The 21,679-nt window shown below is 46.2% G+C and overlaps 1 protein-coding gene across 1 annotated transcript in view; it reads right to left on the bottom strand.

Annotated features, from left to right (window-relative positions):
• Window positions 1–18,607: 18,607 nt before the first annotated feature.
• DGKQ (diacylglycerol kinase theta) overlaps window positions 18,608–21,679 on the bottom strand; it is a gene marked incomplete at both ends in the record, with an annotated part of 91,574 nt that continues 88,502 nt past the window's right edge. Inside the window, 3 exons of the mRNA XM_082013229.1 lie at window positions 18,608–18,706; window positions 19,702–19,854; window positions 21,328–21,439. Coding sequence (XP_081869355.1) covers window positions 18,608–18,706; window positions 19,702–19,854; window positions 21,328–21,439 — 364 coding nt within the window. The remainder of the gene's footprint in view (window positions 18,707–19,701; window positions 19,855–21,327; window positions 21,440–21,679) is intronic.

Here is a 21,679-nt window from a genome sequence, read left to right as displayed (position 1 = left end):
AAGTGCTGCCCCATCATTTCTCTTTCTGTGGTGTTTTCGGCTGCCCTGGGCCATCAGCTGATGGTGGCGAGAAAGTGTTTGCTGTTCCCTCATTGTGGCTGCGCTAAGTCTGCTGGTGCTGTGATTGTGGTGGTAATCCTCTGCAGGTCACTGGGGTGGGTTAGAAGTCAGCCTTGTATTGAATGGAAATGGCAGGGGTGTGCCGCTTCCACGGCGGCATAGCTGTGAAGTGGCACGGAGCAGAGCGACAGCTTAATCCTGCTGTGGTGCCTGCTCTTTCTGGAAGAGCCACAGAAAGCAGGCACGCGTCCTGCCTCAGGTGCCTGCGTTAGTCGTGTGTGCGTCAGGGGTCTGGGTGCCAGGGGGGCAGATAAGGATGGGCTCAGGGCACTTGTGAGAGCAGCAGCCATTTCAGCTCTTGTACCTGGGAGCATCGCGTTTTTCTGATGGCTGGCAGCACTCCTCGTCACCTTCGTGCTGCTCCACAAAGGGCCCTTTGCTATGGCAGTGCTCTGCTGGTCGCGCTTTTGGGGAAATGCCCCCGTGTGCTGGTGCTGGTGCTGGTGGAGTGGTCAGGTGCCCCGGGCAGTGGGAGGCAGCTGCTGAGGCTTTGCTCTGGGGCCGGGCTCCTTTTGGGGGCAGGAGATGCTCCTTTTGTGTCTATGGGCAGTCGGGCTGTGGCTGTAACAGCAGCTGTTTGGACGTGCCGGGGCAGAAATTTGGAGGAGTTACGAGGCAGGGGCTGATGGCAGCAGGTGCCAGAGGCTGTGAAGCTGAGGTGGGCAAGAGGAGAGCAGTGGCAGGAGCAGCGAGGAAGCTGGAGGAGCGGGCAGTGGCCATGTGAAGAGTGGAGGGTTTGGAGGTAGAGGCCAGGGAAGAGAGATGTGCTGCCTGTGGCAGTTGAGGGGAGGGAGGCTGGGGTCCCAGCAGGAGCAGGGAGACTCAAGGTGGGGCTCTCTGCCTGCGCTGCAGCTCCTAATGACACGAGTGAGGACGGAGCTAACCCCGTTTTTTCTGCTCCTGAGCAGGCTGGGTGGAGCCATGGTCGAGAAACGTGTCACACGCTCTGTGCTCTGTTTTGTCGAGGAGGCTGCTGTGCAGAGGAGAGAAGGGCCAAGCTGTCCAGCTGTGCAGGAGAGATGTTTTCTGCAGGACCTTTCACCTCAGGCCCTCCATGAGCCAAGCACTGTGGCACCAAGTCCTGAGACCATGCAGACCCTGCCCCACCAACTTCCCCATGCCTGTGCACCCAGGGGCCTGGCCCTCTGGCTCTTGAGGGCTTTGCTCCCCAGCTCCGTCCAAGCCAAGGCCCGTGGTTTCTGGCTTGGGGTGGTGCCACTGATGTCCACCACCGTGCCCCTGTGCAGAGTGGCATGGGGCCGTGCCTTCAGGCATGCTGGGCTGTGCGTTTCAGGCTCCTACTTGAATAGGAGAGCTATGAGTCCTGCTCTTGAAGGCTGGCAGACCTTTGCACCAAGGCTTGCGCCCACTCTCGGCACCCTGGGACCTGACCCTGGAGCGATGCCGGGCTTTATTCCCCACTGTTGAGTGCTGGGGCTTGGCCCTCAAGCTGTGAACTGCCATGACCTCCCTGTGCTGGGCTCTGCGGGGCCTGGCCCGCGCTGCCTGTGCGAGACGTTGTTCCCCCAGCTCACCCTACACCTAGCGCTGTGGTGCTTGGCTGTTGGGCCATGCCTTGCGCTGCCTTGTGTCCCTTCGCAGGCAGGTTTCAGAGAGCCCAACTGCCCTCTGTGAGGCCACCCCCAGGGCACCGCTTGCCAGTGCTTCCCCAGCAGGCATGCCCTGCTCCAGAGGGGAATGGCACCTGGAGAGCAGCACCCCACACCTTCATGTCGCTCCTCACAGCAGTGCTGCGTGCTGCTCCGCATGTTGGACTACTTCATGCCCAATGAGACCCAGCGAGACCCGCTGGTAACGCACTCAGCAGCAATAGGCCTTGTTAGGGGCAGGACAAAGGAAGAGCCTCTGGGGACACTACTGTGGGAAACGGCTCAGCTGTCTATCTCCACCAAGGCGCAGCCCTAGCATCTGCTTTCTTCTTGGGGTGGGATCAGAATAAGCTGGCCAGCCCATCCTCTCCACGCTACAGCATGGCATGGCACCAGTGCTGCTCCCAAAACGGGCGGTGGGTGTCTGTCAGGGTTCAACAACATGTCCAGGCGTAGGGAAGCACCCCATGGCAGAGATGGAGGCAGGCACCATGGAGAAGACAACATGAGGGACCATCAAAGAAAGCTCTGGAGACACTGGGAGAGCAGTGTCAGAAATCTGTGCCCTCAGCACCCCACCTTACTGCCTTTTTCCCCTCCCCAAACTCATGATAATTTCAGAGGAGGATGACTTCAAAAATATGGAACAAGCTTTTTTTATCCATGAACTGAACACTTACAGCATAAGTGTCTTTGCATAATTACAGTACACCATTTCTCTCACAATAATTTTTAACCCGCAGCAATAGCACATCCAGTGTCTAGGCAGGGGGTCCTGACAGCCTCTCCCAATTCAGTGGAGGGTTTTGCTATCCTCAGTCAGAAAGCAAGAGGGCAGCAACCTCCAGTTTAACAGTGAGTACAGTTAACTGGACAGTAAAATCATAAATCTGTGCCCAGCAGCAAATGGCCATGTTTGTATATAAAAAAGGATTGCCAGAACTTAGGTCCCTGTTTTAGTAATGTGGTACTTTAATGACACTGCTTCATTTTGTGCCAACACTAAGCATAAAACTTGGCAGACACCTGGGAGGATATTTAAAATTAACAGAAACTAAAGCTCCCTCTAACAGGCAGATATAACTGAGACTTTGGACAGGTTTTAGCAGAGTGCAGTTAAAGTTTATGACCAGAGCTGCTGACACACTACAGTTACAGATTTAAATAGATTGAAAAATGATCCACACAATGTTCATTTATAAACCAAAGAAGCCTGAAAAAAACTGTTAAATGTTTCTAAAGGAGAGCAAATATGGCAATCCATTGCACAGAGCAGTGACACAGGAGTGATGATGAGTCCTGGTAAGGGAATGGCTGATGAGGAGTTCAGAGGAGGATGGAGGTACCAGCAGGAGCCAAAGGCTGAGAAGCTGAGGTGGAAGAGTGCAGAAGAAAAAAGGGTCTCCTGGTCAACTGAAACAGTCTCCTCTCCTGTAATAGGGCTGATGGAGGCTTTTCAGGTCTGGCATCTCCTAGGTGAGGTCTGTTCACACACCTTTGTTGCAGATGTGCTGAGACTGTGTCGGACAGCCCCCTCAGCGTCCTGAAGTTTTGTTTGGACAGGAGATGTCAGGGTGCAGCTGTGGGGACTGTGCCTTTGGAGACTGAGAGTTGTAGGAGACTGTTGCTACCAGCTCTGCTCCGTGTTTTGTAGAGGAGTCTGCTGCAGCAGAGGAGAGGATGCCAAGCCGTCTCTGTGCTCAGAGAGATATGGGACCAGGACCTTTGATGAAAAGTTTTGTAATGGCCCACGTGACTGGATTAATGTGCTTCAACCTGGCCAATTTGAAGCAGGACTGGCAAGGTCCATGGCTGATTTCACAGAATCACAGAATTGTTAAGGTTGGAAAAAACCTTTAAGATCATTAAGTCCAACCGTCAACCCAACACCACCATGCCCATTAAACCGTGTCCCAAAGTGCCATGTCTACATGTTTTTTGAACACTTCCAGTGATGATGACTCCACTACCTCCCTGGGCAGCCTGTTCCAATGTTTGACCACTCTCTCGGTGAAGAACTTTTTCCTAATATCTAGTCTAAACCTCCCCTGGCACAACTTGAGGCCGTTTCCTCGTGTGCTATTGCTTGTTACTTGGGAGAAGAGACCAACACCCACCTCGCCACAACCTCCTTTCAGGTAGTTGTAGAGAGTTATAAGGTCTCCCCTCAGCCTCCTCTTCTCCAGACTAAACAACCCAAGTTCCATCAGCTGCTCCTCATAAGATTTGTGCTCCAGACCCCTCACCAGCTTCGTTGCCCTTCTTTGGACACACTCGAGCACCTCAGCGTCCTTCCTGTAGTGAGGGGCCCAAAACTGAGCACAGTATTCGAGGTGCGGCCTCACCAGTGCCGAGTACAGAGGCACGATCACTTCCTTACTCCTGCTGGCCACACTATTTCTGATACAGGCCAGAATGCTGTTGGCCTTCTTGGCCACCTGGGCACACTGTTGGCTCATGTTCAGCCAGCTGTCAACCAGCACCCCCAGGTCCTCTTCTGCTGGGAAGCTCTCCAGCCACTCCTCCCCAAGCCTGTAGCATTGCATGGGGTTGTTGTGACCCAAGTGCAGGACCCGGCACTTGGCCTTATTAAATGTCATACAGTTGACCTTGGCCCATTGATCCAGCCTGTCCAAATCCCTCTGCAGAGCCTTCCTACCCTCAAGCAGATCAACAGTCCCTCCCAACTTGGTGTCATCTGCAGACTTACTGAGGGAGCACTCAATTCCCTCATCCAGATCATCAGTAAAGATATTGAACAAGATCAGCCGTAAAACTGAGCCCTGGGGAACACCGCTTGTGACTGGCCGCTAGCCGGATTTAACTCCATTCATGACAACACTCTGGGCTCAGCTGTCCAGCCAGTTCTTTACCTAGTGGAGAGTGCACCTGTCTAAGCCACGAGACATCAGTTTCTCCAGGAGAATGCTGTGGGAGATGCTGTCAAAGGCTTTACTAAAGTCCAGGTAAACAACATCCCCAGCCTTTCCCTCATCCACTAGGCAGGTCACCTGGTCATAGAAGGAGATCAGGTTGGTCAAGCAGGACCTGCCTTTCATGAACCCATGCTGGCTGGGCCTGATTCCCTGGATGTCCTGCACATGCCTGTGAGCGCCCTCAAGATGAACTGCTCCATAATCTTCCCTGGTATGGAGGTCAGGCTGACATGCTTGTAGTTCCTGGGATCCTCCTTCAGGCCCTTCTTGTAGATGGGTGTCACACTGGCAAGCCTCCAGTTGTCTGGGACCTCTCCTGTTAATCAGGACTGCTGATAAATGATGGGGAGTGGCTTGGCAAGCTCCTTCAGCACTCTTGGGTGGATCCCACCTGGCCCCATAGACTTGTGAGTGTCCAGGTGGCTTAACAGGTCCATAACTGCTTCCTTCTGGATTACGGGGAGTCTGTTCTGCTCTCCATCCCTGTCTTCCAGCTCAGAGGGCTGAATACCCTGAGGATGCTTGGTCTGGCCATTAAAGACTCAGGCAAAGATGGCATTAAGTACCTCAGCCTTTTCCTCATCCTTGGTGATAATGTCTGCCCCACATTCAATAAGGGGTGGAGATTCTCCTTGCCTCTCTTTTTGTTGTTAATATATTTGTAAAAACATTTTTTGTTATCCCTTACGATGTGGCCAGGTTGAGTTCTAGCTGGGCTTTTGCCTTTCTAATTTTGTCTCTTCTTAACCTAACGAGATCCTTGTACTCTTCTTGAGTTGCCTGCCCGTTCTTCCAAAGGTGATAAACTCTCCTTTTTTCCCTGAGTCCCAGCAAAAGCTCCTGTTCAGCCAGGCCGGTCGTCTTCCCCGCCAGCTTGTCCTACAGCACATGGGGACCACCTGGTCCTGTGCCTTTAGGATTTCCTTCTTGAAGACTGTCCAGCCTTCCTGGACTCTTTTGCCCTTCAGGACTGTCTCCCAAGGGACTCTCTTGACCAGCTACCTGAACAGGCTAAAGTCTGCCCTCTGGAAGTCCATGGTAGCAGTTTTGCTGACCCCGCTCCTTATGTCACCAAGAATCGAGAATCCTATCATGTCACGGTCGCTAAGCCCAAGACGGCTTCCGACCACCACATCTGCCACCAGTCTTTCTCTGCTTGTAAGCAGCAGGTCAAGCAAGGGACCTCCCCTGGTGGGCTCACTTACCAGCTGTGTCAGAAAGTTATCTTCCACACACTCCAGGAACCTCCTAGACTCTTTCCTCTCTGCTGTGTTATACTTCCAGCAGATGTCCAATAAGTTTAAGTCGCCCACAATAACAAGGGCTAGTGATTGTGAGACTTCTGCCAGTCACTTGTAGAATGCTTCATCTGCCTCTTCGTCCTGGTTGAGTGGTCTGTAACAGACTCCCAGCCTGATACCTGCCTTGTTTGCTCCCCCCCTCATCCTTCCCCCTTTGAATCTTGTTCAAATCCCTCTCGATGAGGCCTGCCAGCTCATAAGCAAGAATCCTCTTCCCCCTTGGAGACAGTTGAACTCCATCTGCTGCCAGCAGGCCCAGTGCTGTGGAAAGCGCCCCGTGGTGGAAAAACCCAAAATGTCCTTGCAGCTGCAGGTGTTTTGTGCCCCCAGAGCTGCTGTAGTTGCTTGTGCTTTGGGAATTGCAGGAGGGAAAGCCACTTTGAGCCAGGAGGTCCTGACTTCAAAAGAGGGCAGAGGTTGTGAGCAGCATCCCCGGGGGCACTGCTCCAGCAGCAGAGCCAGCCCTTGCCTGCGAGCGCGGCAAAGCATTCACAGCACAGGTTGACTGAGAGAAGACCTGAAGGTGACAGAGCTTGTCTCTGCCCCATTTCTCACTCTGGGGTGAGGCACTGTCTGTGTGCAGTTTCTCTGGGTGCATTTTCTGACACCCACCCTAAACACCCTCTTATCACGAGGGCCCTATGTTAAGTCAGCAGGCTCCTGGTCAAGGCACTTGTCTAGCCAGACTCTGTGCCTGATCCTTGCAGGCTGTTCTACCTCCTTATTAAACTCTGTCTATAACTGTTTTGTGTTTTTCCTCTCTCTCTCTGTGATCGCCTAGCAGACTTTGAAGCTGGATTTCTTCGTTAAGAGGTGTGAGAACGAGGTTCTGGATAGACCAAGAGTATGGTGCCAGCTACAAGAGGGTTCTGAGGAAATTGTGGGAGACAGAGAGATTCATTCAGTAATGAACTTTGAGCCCAGTTAGTTAGGGAGAAGGCACAGGGTTTGCCCATTTGTATTATTCATGTCAGTGCTGCTTGCCTGTATGTGGGTGCCTGCAAAGGCATTGTTCTATGTTTGTGTTGATCTGTTTGCAACAGGCTGGTCCTGGGAGTGAGGAAATGCAGCCACTGCCACCGTGCATTCGGTCATGCATGGTCATGCATCACCAAGCATTTGGTCATTCAGCCCCAGCAGGAGGAATCCCCTGTGTGTTACAGTCCACCAGTTGTCCACAACAAGCGAGCATCTGTTTTCGGGGGCCAAAGCTGTCACTGGATGATCAATTTGATGTCCAAAATGGCTCCAGCTGCCCTTCAATTTAATTTCTTTGTGATGTAATTATTTGTCTAAAAGTTTTTTGCTTAGCTGTACTTCAAAGTGTATTTGTCTAACTGGTGACTAAATCCACTTGGAAGTCAGTCTGGTATTATCATGGCCAAACCATCTTTCCCATTCTTAGACAACCAGTTCCCCTTGATGGAAATGTGGCATGGCCAGATTGTGGGGCACAACCCTACATGAGCACGAAGGGAGGGACTGTTGGAAATTGTCCATTGACTGCAAACCAGATCCTTGCTGTTCTCGCAGCTGAGAGGAGGGCAGGGATAAAAGTCACTGACAGGTCATCGTTGATCGAGGCAGAACATCATGGCATCTTGGAAGGACACAAGTTCCTGGATGTGTATTGAACTGTGTAAATATTAATCCTCCACTGAAGCCTATGGTGCCTCACCCTGAAATGGCACGTAATTTTACCTGGTACCTTTTCTGCCCACAGGCCCTCTCAGGTGTACTCTATGCACTTAAACATGGGGTGCAACCCCCTGTATACCCAAACACCCCCTTGTCCCACAAATCCTTACAACAATGAGTTTCTGGGTCATCTGGGGAAGCTCCTCCACTTTAGATTTCTTTCCTTCTCTGGCAGTCAGAGCACTCATTTAGGCTTGGGTAAAGGTTTCAAGGCCTCCCTGCACATGGGTAGGATGGAGGATGTGCCTTTACGCTCACTAAGCAAATTTACACGAAGCCTCACATGGCACCTGCACCACAGTGTATGTCTGCTGGCTGCCTCGCATGGGCAGGTTGGGGTGTCATGCCCACAGCTTCGAGGGGATGTCTGTCAAGTGTTGATGCCAGAGCCTCTAGCAGTGCTCTGCTAAGGAGGATTGTAGCTTCACCACTGCCTGCTTCTTCTCAGTTACTGGAAGATTAGATCATACTTCCTTTCTTTTTCAGGACTATGTAAGAGGATGAATTTTTTGGTTATGTCTCCAAAAAAACAAACGCCTAGCTCTCTGCATGCCGTAGTCTCACAAAGGTGTACCACAGGCCCACCTGCAGCATTTGGAAGGACTTCACCACATTCAGCACCCACAGAGATTTTCCAAGTCCTCCAGGTACATGTTTTACCCACTGGACAGCCTGGATGGCTCCTGTAATTGCATATTTGAAATAGATGCTGGGTTGCAACATGTAAAAATTGAAAAGAAGTGCATACAATGTGAAGAGCGGTATGTTTTAGTGTGTCACACCACCTCTAGGACCTGAAGAAAGAGTAAGTGGAAAATGCAACTTCACATTCCCCAGTTAACAGAGAAAGGGCAATTTTTCTTCCATTTTTAAGGCAAACCAATAGGCACAAAGCTCGGTTAAATCATGAACACTTCAGATCTGTGTGTTTTGTGTTTGTTTTTTTTTTCCCCCCTTCATGAAGGTCAATATTTTGTTTGCTTCCCCTCTTTTCCCAGAACAGTAGTCCTGAACTGAGTTTTTCCATGTATGTTTTTTAAATGTGGTTGTAGCTCACAGAATCACAGAATCACTAGGTTGGAAAGGACCTTTAAGATCATCAAGTCCAACCATTAATCCAGAACCACCATGTCCCCTAAACCATGTCCTGAAGTGCCACATCCACATGTTTTTTGAACACTTCCAGGGATGGCGACTCCACCACCTCCCTGGGCAGTCTGTTCCAATGCCTGACCACCCTCTCAGTGAAGAAATTTTTCCTAATATCCAATCTAAACCTCCCCTGGCGCAACTTGAGGCCATTTCCTCTTGTCCTATCACTAGTTACTTGGGAGAAGAGACCAACACCCTCATTGCCACAACCCCCTTTCAGGTAGTTGTAGAGAGCGATAAGGTCTCCCCTCAGCCTCCTCTTCTCCAGACTAAACAACCCCAGTTCCCTCAGCCGCTCCTCATAAGATTTGTGCTCCAGACCCCTCACCAGCTTCGTTGCCCTTCTCTGGACACGCTCCAGCACCTCAACATCCTTCTTGTAGTGAGGGGCCCAACACTGAACACAGTATTCAAGGTGCGGCCTCAGCAGTGCCGAGTACAGGGGCACAATCACTTCCCTACTCCTGCTGGCCACACTATTCCTGATACAGGCCAGGACGCTGTCGGCCTTCTTGGCCACCTGGGCACACTGCCGGCTCATATTCAGCTGGCTGTCAACCAGCACCCCCAGGTCCCTTTCCGCCAGGCTGCTCTCTAGCCACTCCTCCCCAAGCCTGTAGCATTGCATGGGGTTGTTGTGGCCAAAGTGCAGGACCCTGCACTTGGCCTTATTAAACCTCATACAGTTGGCCTCTGCCCATCGATCCAGCCTGTCCAGATCCCTCTGCAGAGCCCTCCTACCCTCCAGCAGATCAACACTCCCACCCAGCTTGGTGTCATCTGCAAACTTACTGAGGGAGCACTCAATTCCCTCATCCAGATCATCAATAAAGATATTGAACAAGACTGGTCCCAGAACCGAGCCCTGGGGAACACCACTCGTGACCGGCCGCCAGCCGGATTTAACGCCGTTCACCACAACTCTCTGGGCTCGGCCATCCAGCCAGTTCCTCACCCAGCGAAGAGTAAACCCGTCTAAGCCACGAGCCGCCAGTTTCTCCAGGAGAATGCTGTAGGAGACGCTGTCAAAGGCTTTACTAAAGTCCAGGTAGACAACGTCCACTGCCTTTCCCTCATCCTCTAGGCAGGTCACCTGGTCATAGAACGAGATCAGGTTGGTCAAGCAGGACCTGCCTTTCATGAACCCATGCTGGCTGGGCCTGATCCTTTGGTTGTCCTGCAGATGCCCTGTGAGCACTCTCAAGACCAACTGCTCCATAATCTTCCCTGGAACAGAGGTCAGGCTGACAGGCCTGTAGTTCCCAGGATCCTCCTTCCGGCCTTTCTTGTAGACGGGCGTCACATCGGCAAGCCTAAATGAAGCCTCTAGCTGCTTCAGAATGTGTCAATTTGCAGCCCAGCAAGGAACAGTAAGGTTTACACCGAGATGCTAGGGCAAAAACAAGCCCTCCACTCTTCTGTAATCAATTGTTGAACAAAGTGGGGAGAATCAGTTGCTCCATGCCAGAGGAAGGGTTACTGCAGCAGGGACATCCTAAGTGGAGGTGTCAAGCTGCTGGACCCCATCAGCCACAAGAGCCAGGCCAGCGGTGGACAGGTCTTGACCTCAACGGAGGGGTGGGCTGTCCACTCACAGCAGGGCAGAGTTTCCATCTGTGCTCTGCTCCCTGGACAGCCCTTCCTCTTGCCCCAGCTGACTCCCTCCAAGCCAAGGTCGACGGGGTCTGGCCCTTGGATTGTGCAGGCCAGGTCCACCACCGCTCACCTAAGCCAAGCATTGGGGCTATGCTTGGGCCCGTTCCCCACAGCCTGAAAACACCAGGTCATGTGTTTCTAGAGGAGTGAAAATAGGGCAAGCAATTGTACAAACCTACCTTGGAAAATGTGGATCATCGTTAAAGTAACTCACAAAACAAAAACGCTTAACACGCTATGGTGCCGTCACAGAAAGTTTTTACCAGCAAGTGCTACCTGCAGAAATAAGGGTTCTAGAAGTGCCTGAATGTTGCAGGAGTCAAACTTAGTGTGTACATGTCATCTTAGAAACTAAAGCCTACGAAATAACACTGCTACAATACAGTGACCCTCTCATGGAGAGTGACCCAATCTCAAACAGCAAGGCTACAGAATACCTGTAAAAGTAGAGCCCAGCTGAAACAAAGTATGTTTGTCTCTGCAGAAGTGTATTTCACTATTTTTAAAGCATGACTATTCCACAAACATCCAGGGTAGAAGAGATGTTGTATTTTTCACAGACGTATTCTAGTTACAGATCTCTGGAATTTGTAAATAATACTTAGAATACAGAATTTAAAATCTGTGCAAAATGTACAATCAAATTAAACACAAAACACATAGTGCAAAATATATACAGAATTGTTCTAAGAACGTAACCAAAGGACAGATGTTTAAATAGAAGGGAAGAGTCCATCTTTTATAAATTACTTTTTAAAAAAAACAATTAGTACACTAGGTATGTTATTTGTAGACAAGTTACCACAGCATAGTGATGTATCTCATTTGCAAGACATTGAGAAACAAGTTACATCATTGAAAGCCTGTTTCTGAGACCAATCCACAAGTAAACATGTGTTATAACGCATTACTGGTTTGAGACATACACTGTGGAAACAGTTTTCAACCACTGTAATGCTTATGCTTAGGGTTCTTCTTCTGAGATTAGGCAGATGCACAAAGAATAAACACTAGACAATAAGTAAATTGTTCAATGGTCAGCTTACCTTAGCTTGTTGGGCCAAGATATTTATTACCAATGTATTAGAACATTCACAACAAATGCTATAAGACATCTTAGAGTTATCTTGATATTAAAATAGCATTCATAAAACTGCTTGAAATTGGATGATTTAAATAACCAGAGGTGAAAACCACAGTTATTTAAGCAATAGTTAAGCCATAGTTTGAGAAGGGTTCGTAAATAGGAAGGATGCTACGCATTACAAACTCTGTGATGCTCTGCATTCGAAGCAGAGATGTTCCCGTCAATAATCAGAACTTGCAGCTTGAAGGTATCGATAGCTACTATCTACACCATTGCTAATTAAACTATCCCAAGGATAACTTGCTTTTGGCATGTTCAGAAAGCTGGAGTTATACAGCTATTGCTATGCTACAGATCCCCAGAATTTTGCTTTAAAATAGCAGTGAAGTCTTTATAAGCACCTAAAATTACACAATACTCAGTAATTTTTCAAGCACCTCTTTGCTACCCAATTTGGCAAGATCAGCAGCACAAAGAAAGGGGTACCATGGCAAGGCAAGCTGTTACCTGTTTGACACAGGCACACATTGATTCATGCCTTCCTTCAGAAAGCAAAAGGACTAATGTGTGGCACATGCTGTGCACAGTGAGAGAAGACTGTAAGTGCCAAACAGTCACCAGACTTGTAACATTCCTGCAGTCAAGTACAAAGTCTTTGCTCTTTAACCTGCAGTCATTTGTGTGGGAGAAATGTTCTGCCTTCTGCAGATGATGTTTGTATTAGGTGTTGCTGCCAGAGGTGTAATACAGGATACGCACAGTGTAAATGAAGCCACATCTTCTGAAGTCAAGTTGTCTCTTAAATAACACATTTGGCGCTGTGCACGGTGACATGTTAAAGGGGTGTGTTGCTAGGAGGGCTCAGAAGGATAACTACACCAGTAACAGTGCCCTATTAAAAAATACTTTGCTTTGGGATACATCTTTAATATCTACACACGCTTATTTCAAGACTTCAGAGCAACCTTTTCAACAACACTGATCTGCATATAAACCATTCTCATAAATTACCTTCACAAAAAATAAAGTCAATCTTTCAGAAAACAAGTTCAATACAACACTTGTATCAGTAGAAACCCTGTCCTATGAGTCCATGACAGAAAAGTCATAATCTGCATTTAAATCTCTCCAAAGGGACATAACCAGAAATCTAAACCAGAAGGCAAGTATTTCATTAATTGTCATGGGAAGCAGAAACTGCTTCCACCAACATGTATGGGTTTACAATCAATAGTCACTGTCCTGTAAACATTGAAACTGCTGGTCTAACTGCAGATTAAGATTAGTAATTTGCATTCATTTCACTGCATTCCACTCATACAATGGTTACACTGTTAAAAAAAATACATTAAATAGCAAAAGGAACCAAGGCTTTGAGCTGGATCCCTCCTACAAACCAAGTGTCAAATCAGTAAATGTTGGCATTATAAATAAAACTTTAACATTAATTTTATGCATTATAAAATCAGTCTAATAAACCTAAATCTTAGAATAGCAGCCGATTCATAATTGTTTAAAAATATATATGAACTTTCAGTCAGTCTGCTATAAATACATACTGCGATGGGAGGAAGATACCATCTCTCATTCCCAAGCAGGCTGTCCAGGAAAACACAGTATTAGAGATGGATGGGGATCAAGGAACACTGCAGTCACCAAAACTCCTGAACAGTTGCGTTCTACAAACTCGTTTTCACTATTACCTGAAAGTGCATCTTTGTATCTGTAGAATCATCCCCATATTTGCAAAAAATTACAAACATTGCAAATTTCCCACACCCTAAGCCTATCTAACCTGCATTTTCTGTTAAGTGCAAAAGTATATGAAGCGATACATGCACTGGTGCATACAAGATGAAAGCCTGAAAATGAGGCAACGCTGTCACCATGAATCCAAGGTAGTTCAGTAGTTGCTGAGTCTTTGCTGCACAGCTGTTCAATGGTTGAAGTAGAAGCTGAAGTAGAAATTAATGAACAGCCAATAGCCAGAGCAGTGTTTTAGAGCAGGATCTCCATGGCCTGCTCTCCACACACATCCATCACCACATACCTGTGCCTTTGTTACCCGTTTCAATACAAATGCTGGGCCCAAAGGGCAGGAAGGCAGCCTAGCAGAAGAGGAAAATGCACAGTTACTATGAAGGTTGTAAGGAAGAGGTATGAGGCTGAAAGGGTATCTACTGCCAGGTCTCTCAAGTGCACAACTCCAACACACCCCCGGTTTCAGTGCTGGAGTACGGACTGGCCACTATGCAACACAGGGCATACCTGCTTACACAGTCAGCACGCTGTAAAACACCTACGTAAATAAATCTGATGCGTCTTCAGCATGAGTCCTTTTTAAGTGTCACAACAGCTCCACTTACCTTCTCCTCCCACAAAATAAGGCTTCATTTGATAATGACACATTTGTATGCCAACTGACAGCTGCAGAGTAAATGCTCAGTGATTCCAAACAGATGATATTCAAAACAACTACATTATTTGCTCCTTAAAGAAATGCAATCTGTACAATATTTGTAAGAGGGTAACTGTGAAGATTAATGAACAAGTTCATTTAGTTTTGTTCCTTATTTAAGTCTTGCAGTGGAGTATGCTACAGCTTGTTCTAGTTTTTAAAATCCTACAAATAGCCATTGCCATTGATTTTAGACACACAGAGACTTGACTGAAATATAGAAGGAGCAAGAGGAGCTCAAACTGTACACATGCTGAGACTAGACTCTAAACACAGTTGCATTTTCACTATATTGCCATCACGACTTGTTGGAAAGCACATGTTGATTAGACATATGTGCTGGGAACTTTGGTGGGGCCAGTAAGAAAGCAAACTCTGCCTCCTGTCCAAAACTGGTGAGAGAAAGATCTCCAAGGGAGTGCTATCAGAACGTTGTAGCACAGCAAAAGCTATACAAGTAGCCACTGTGAAAGGAAATACAGTAAGGCCTGGTTTTAAAGGGTGTGTGCATATGTATGTGTACACATATATGAACACACACACAATATACACATATATAAATAAACAAAAGTTTTTTTCCAAAATAACCCTGTTTCATTAAAAAAATCAACGCAATGAAAACATCAGCAATTTAAACTACACAAATCAAGTGTAAAAGCCATGGGGAAAAAATGGCAATTTTTCTGAAGTAGCACCTGTGTCTCAGGGATGAGCTTTTGAATTTTGGTTCTCCTAATTCAAGACAGAGGTAATGTGTTTACCCATCAAAACAGATTTTAACCAACTGACCACCTTCTCTCATCTGCAATAGCAGGTTATTTGAAATGCACCATGATTTTCAGGACTATTCTCTCCCCCATGCTGGCAAAGCCTAGTAGGACACTAGTAAAAGGTCAGGAGCATGTATCTCAGCAGGAGATGCTCACTGTGCTATCTGTGCCTGCCATGGTTTGTAGGCAAGATGAAAAGGCAGGGCAGTGGAGAGAGGATGAAGGAGTGTGCTCGGGATAGCACTAAGCCTGCATCTCCTCCTTGTCTACAGGCTCCTGGTCCTGTGTCCCTGATCTTGACTAACAACCTGTCTTGACAGAATGGAGCCTCTTCCTCAACATTTCTGTTGTTGCATTATTTAAAGCACTTGGCTGTGTGACCACTAGGTTCTCACACAATGTTACATGAAGACTCGGTGCTGAGAAGTATTTATCTGCCCACTATCATGTAAATTATACTGCATTGTTCTGTTCAATGTCAGCAAGTCAAGATGTTTCCTATTAACTGCAAAGAGTTCGCTCCTCTCTTCAAGGAAGTCTTACATACTACAGAAGAAAACACTAGGCCTTCTTGATACTATGTTGATCTACTGGCCTTTACAGTACCCGAAACTGAAGCATCTTAATAGAGGGATTAAATAGTGAGTTTCTCCTTTTAAAAGCTTTACAGGAACCTTCCTATCTCAACTGCCCAGGAATCTCTTTTGTCTTCAGAACACACTAAGCATTGTTTTATGATGCACAGAGACCTTAAATGCCAAGTGTGTTTTTCTTAAGATACATTTTCATTCCAGTGTGGCACTCATCTGCTCAAACAACATGTGGGAGTTGGTTTCTGGGAAAAAAAAAAAAAGAAAAAGAAAAAAGAAAAGAGAAGAAAATAGAAAACTCAAAGCCTTCCTGTCCTCCACCAGTTCCCCCCTGGCAATACCGAGAACACATTCATACTTCTGTGTCACCTTGCTACCACAACGCCACCCTGAGACAGGCTTGTACAGAGTTCCAGGGATGGAAAACCCCCATGGAAGGGTGTGACACAGTAAGCGGCCGTCCGACTAAAATACTGTGACCTGAGAGTTTCATGTTATTTCAGATAACAGATACTGTATAACAGGGAGAGACAGCCAGGCCCTTAAAGAGCCTAGAACATGAAACACTGTCAGCTGCATGATTATATATGTCTGGAAAAATAGTAAGACAGGTTTATTTACTTGGGCCGCAGAAGATGGTCAGTACCAGCAAGGTTAAAGTTTACGCATGTTTTCTGTAACAGGAAGTCGAGTTTTCCTCTCCATTCCTAAGTCAGCAATTGGAAAGAAGACCATGCATTCCTTTTGCTGCCCTGAATATACAAAGCAGATTCTCTGGCTTTCTGGACAATTATAAGCAGCAATCTATTTCAGACTTCCTCTCCAATCTGCGAGCTTCATCCTGAGAGGGCATACCCTGAAATACAACACTTTACCCTTCCTACTTGTAGTGCTTGTACTGGGATGCCAGAAGAGCTCCAGCTGATCCTTCGTGCCCAGGTTCTGACGCAGAGACATCCCAATGTTTAATGATCAGGGTACAACGATTTTAGCTCTGTACTATCCACACTATCTCCTTCATAGCATGAGTCCAGTTTGCACACTGAATAAAAAGATAAGTTGTAATCCACATGGTGGTACTTGAAGAACATCCCTAAAATTAAATCAACAATGTAGACAATAACAGACCTCATTGAAAACAGGAGTCAGTCCTCCGAATGCATCTCTACCAGAACACTAAGAACAGAAGGAATCACTGAACAGGAAGGAGAGAGGCTGCAGGTGGGTGCTATGTTTGCATAGCTGTTTTGTCTCTGTTTATAGCTTTAGGTGTATCATTGTGTTGCTATAGATGACTGTCTTGCAGCACCCACATTCACACCCTCATATGCACTCAAAAGTACAAAGCACAGGTAATGATCAGATGTTGTTCAAGCTGGCACAGTGCTTAAGAGTATGGACTGATCAACAAGACCCAGTAAGAACTGCCTCAGCACATAATTGGCTCCAACACAAAATGCTTTTGCATGGTTCAAAGTTACACTGAAGTCCCCTGAAGCAGCTGGAGATGTTTTTCTGGACACACTGGCAAGAGGAATGCTACTAAAGGTGCCACTTGAGTGATGAATTCATGCCATCCGCAGCTGAATTAGTTATTAACTAATAGAGGACAAGTAAGCCCACTGGCTAGCTAAGTGGGCTCTGGCCAACATGGCTTAAGTAGTTCCAAGCAGCAGATGCATACAAGAAGCAAAACCATGGCAGGCAACCCGCACCACAACTGGCTCAGAGGGCCCCTTGCGTATGATGTTGACCTGAAGCGAAAGGTTCGGTCATTGGAGAACCACAGTGAGATAAGACAAGCAGAGATGTGAGCGAAGACTGATATGACTACCGCCATGGACAGCAGATATATGTAGTGTATGACAGGACCAGCATGTCTGTTCTAGCGCCGGTCTCCAGCAGGAAGCTGTAAAAGAAGTACTGGATCCCCACATCTTCCGCAGATGGCTAAGCACAGAGAGGTGATCCTGGTCTCACAGGAGCTGCCAGAGGAACAGCCTCTGAAGAGCAGACACTCATCCAAGTGAGAAAAGAGAGTCACTGTGTCCCTGGGCCCACATCTGATAACAACAGCCACCAAGGATTTGAGAAGGCTGACCAGGTAACTGAGTTTTCATGGTGGCTATTGAAGTCCCAGTTATCTGAAGCCTACTACATGCTATATGCACCCTACATACCTCCTAAGGCTCCTCAGCAAACCTATGTGGTGCTTCAGTCAGCTCTAACATGACTGTGCTAGTTTATTTACGTGAACACTAAATGGAACTTCTTTTACCCTAATTAGTGATGATTCTTTTAGTCTTTGAGCTTGCTGTTATAAATAACAGTCCAACTGTGACAAATTAATGAAAATTAAACAGCACAAGTAAAGACAAGAAGAAAAGTTTGGTGTCAAAGATAATGGTATCAATGATAGAAAAAAACCAGTATAACGTAATACTGCCTTGGGTATTCTTGTTCCTTTTTTACGTTAGAGTGGTAGTTGGTGAAATTCAAATGCCTTTTAAAACAGGCTTTGGCACAATAATGTAGGAGAAACTAAGCTGCAGCTGAAAACTTGCTCTACAAGCCGTTTCCCCTTCATTCATGCTATCCAAATACTGTTGAAGTAAACTCACTGAACTATTTTGACTCAACTGTTCTAGTACTTTCTCTCTTCCCAGTGCACAGGGCTCCTTTTATAGAAATAATGTCTCCTGTGTTTTGTATTCTTCTCTTTACGGTAATACTGTTTCAGCTGTGCTATTTGGACTGATCCAAGCAGTTCTCAGCAGCTCATGTCTTTGCCTTTTTTTGGTTGGGAGGCTACTGTGAGCATTAATTTACAGGAACACATTTTCATTTATGGAACAATGCACCAAAAATTATCTATGCAATTATTTTCTTTAAGAAAAAGCTGGGAAAGAGTCTTTTTGAAGGTAGATGCAGAAATCTCAGCATCTTGGAATCTCTGTTTGGCCTCAGTTTCTGTATACACGAAAAACTGAGAAATGGCTTATGGGAAAACAACCCAAAGTAAACATTTCAGATGAGACAAGTGGTACATAATAGTAACAATGAGGCACTATCTTTGAAAGAAGAAGTAGAACCCAGTACTATCAAAATGTAATGAAAGGCACGCTCATAAGCTACCCTCTTCACTAGTTGTCTGCACTCGGCTTTACTGAATCATCTTGGTATCTACAGTAGGTGTGCTGCATCACTTCTGAGCACAGAAGGTCTCCACTTAGCGTCCTCCTTCAGAGACTGACATGCTATCCACTCTCATCTCTCTCAGGCTTCCAGTTTTCTTCTGTTTCTGCTTGGACTTTCTCAACATGTGGACCTAAAATGGAAAGGTTTAAAAGAAAGTGAGTATTAAAATATCTGTAGTCACCTGTAAGCAGATCTAAGGCAACCAATTAATAAACAAGTAAAATGTTGGAACTGCAACAGAAAAATATTTGAATACACAATTATCTGAGGCACCTATCCTTATAAAGCTATAGGATTAACTGTTTTACATAAACATATATACGTGTGTATGTATATGTACATAGATGTGTAAGAATATGTACGTGCATGCATAGTTTAACATATTCCAAAACACTGGAGGTCTGACTCTCTTTTTCACCCATTTTTCCTCTGCAAGGGCCACTGTTCTGGTAGTCCTCCTGGCAGGGCTACTTATTCTATGAGATTGCCTCTAGCAACAAATTTATCTGAGTTAAAAGGCATCCTTAAGGTAGCAAGAAAATGTGTAGACTAGTGTGCAGAGTCAACTACTGCAAAACATTTATTTCACAATTTCAATGTTAATAGAGAAGTTAAATTCTTTGGTAGCTGATGCTCTTTTCCTTCTACATATACATTAAGGTATCAAGGAAAAACAGACACTGATTACTCCAAAGCCTCTTTTTCTCAGACCCTCCTCCTCCATTATTCAGTTTTCTCCTGTGCTGCTCTCTGACAGACCTTCCCCTCTCCAGCACCGCCAGCAGACTGCTTCCTGCCTTGCACACTGAAGTACTGCCATGGCCCTTGTAACTGTGATCTGCTTCAGGGCAAGCAACACTGCCTGGAGATCTCAAAATGGGACAAAATTAAGTCACTAGGCTGAAGCTCAGGGACTATTTTTTTAAACACAAGTCTCATCTGAGCCAGTGGAGAGGGCCCGCAAGCCATCCTCTGTAGAAACCACTATGTATTTATCCAGCAGTTACCACACTGTGCCGACTAGGTCCTTTAAAGTTAAGCATCGGAACATAACAGAAAAGATAATATGATAATATCCACTGGAGAAACAAAGTCAACTTGCTAAGACAAACCTACAGCCAGTACCTTTGGTCCTGCAGCAGAAATAATAATCTGGCCAGGGGCCTGAACCCAGGGCTCTCCATCAACTTGAACTGGAATTGGCTTTAGGAGTGTTACACGAAAATATGAGCCTTGGGCTATGCGGATTCCTGATCGAAAACCACCTTGGACTTGACCCTGTTAGGAAGTAAAAGCCAGGATATCAATCACCCCAATAAACAAGAAGCACAAATATTAGCTGCACTTAAACTGGGTGGAGAGAATTTTATTCTCACCTGATGTTTTAGGTTTCAAGTAAAAGAACTGCTTAGGCAAAAGCTGCGTAGGATGCCTTTACTGACGTAGCATTAATTATTTAAGTTAGTGCACGAAGAAGAACTTGGATACCCCTGCAGGCTACCAGAGGCAAGATAACTCACACAGTGAAGTCATTTGTACACTCAGGTTGGCCAAGGTCTTGTTTGCTTTTACTTCCCCGGCTCTGTAGTGTAGTAAAAACATCTTCAAAACACCTAACTATAGGCACAGACTTCAGCGTGTGTGAAACTCAAAAAGTCTAAAAGCACTTTATCAAACAGGGAGAGAGAGTTTTGCCAAACTCAACTCCATATACATATTCAACTCCATATACATATACTCAACTACCACTAGTGGCGGAGTGTTAACTGTAAAAAGTGAAGCAAAGTGAGCTACGCTGCTACACATTGCCTTGGGGACTGTGTACAGACACCAAACATGGGGGTAAGATATGAAGGGCAAAAATAACCCATCATCCTACAGGACTGCGTTGCTAGTAGCAGGCCATTGTAAAAATATGTAATACATGGAAGAATTAAAGTTGCACAAATCGAGTCATAACATTCTTTGCAGAACTGGCATACCACCAGCTTCACGTAGCATTCAAATCAAGAGCAGCTACCATCAGATTCTCAGAGACAGGTGTGGGAAAGCCTGTGGCAGATTAACTATAAAGCCACTTGACTAGAAGGAATCTCTGCCCTGATTGTGATGAGGTATGATGAGATTTTTCACAAATACACTGTCAAGAGTGGGTATTTTTGTAATATTAACCTAAAATCTTGTTTACATCCCATGCACTGTTTGGTTTTGACACCATGATACCTGTTATTGAGAAAGCTAGTAAAGCTAATAAAACATATCTATATCTATATATTTGCTTTTCATACATATGTATACATGTATGTTTCTGGCTTTGGTTCAAAGCTTAGTTAGGTCATGAAGCATTTCTCCATGAACTTTTAACAAATTCTTCACACTCCTATTACTTCTTCTTAGACAACCACAGGTTTCTTCAGTTTCTGTTCCATATGTTGTAGTCTGGCACCTAAATACGGATCTTCAGGGCAGGCCAATAAACAGGCAATGAGAAGGCACAGGCACACCAGCTGCAGCTAAACTCCCAACATCTGAACGCTTTGGCCACAGGCAGCCGACGCTGCCCGTGAATTCCCTTTATGGTCTATAACCATTTCTGCGTGATGCAACAAGCACCTGAATAATTGATAGTATAACCTTAACATAGATGCGTACTTTTTAGGACTATGCACTTGCAGTGCAGCGTTTGTTACAAAAATAAACCAGCAGGAGAAAATGTATGTTTCCTCTGTTCTTACTGGGATGCCAACTTACCATGTGAACAACTCCAGTCACACCGACAACCTCCAGCAGGCCGTCATCGATGCGTGGTCTCTCGAAGCGGTTATCACTCTCAGACCCCCAGAGATCGGCTCCGGACCCCCAGCTGTGTAGAGAGTAGCACATACGTGTGCGCACGAGTAAATACATGTATTTCAATAAAAACTTGAAACATTTTCAGACTAAAATGGAAAGACGTACATACAGGTAGTTTGAGACAAGAGTGTACTTGGGGAAAAAAAAATTAGTATGGCAGCATTAATTACCTGCTGGTTTTGTGCAAACAAAAAACCTGCCGCCTCTACCAACAGCACATCTAAGGCAGCCAGATTTCCAGGGGATTTGC

Source organism: Phaethon aethereus (genome assembly GCF_964289735.1).
Source record: "Phaethon aethereus genome assembly, chromosome: Z".
In the NCBI taxonomy this organism is placed as follows: Eukaryota; Metazoa; Chordata; class Aves; order Phaethontiformes; family Phaethontidae; genus Phaethon; species Phaethon aethereus.
The sequence above is the reverse complement of the archived record's forward strand: the minus strand, read 5'-3'. Positions and strand labels throughout refer to the sequence as shown.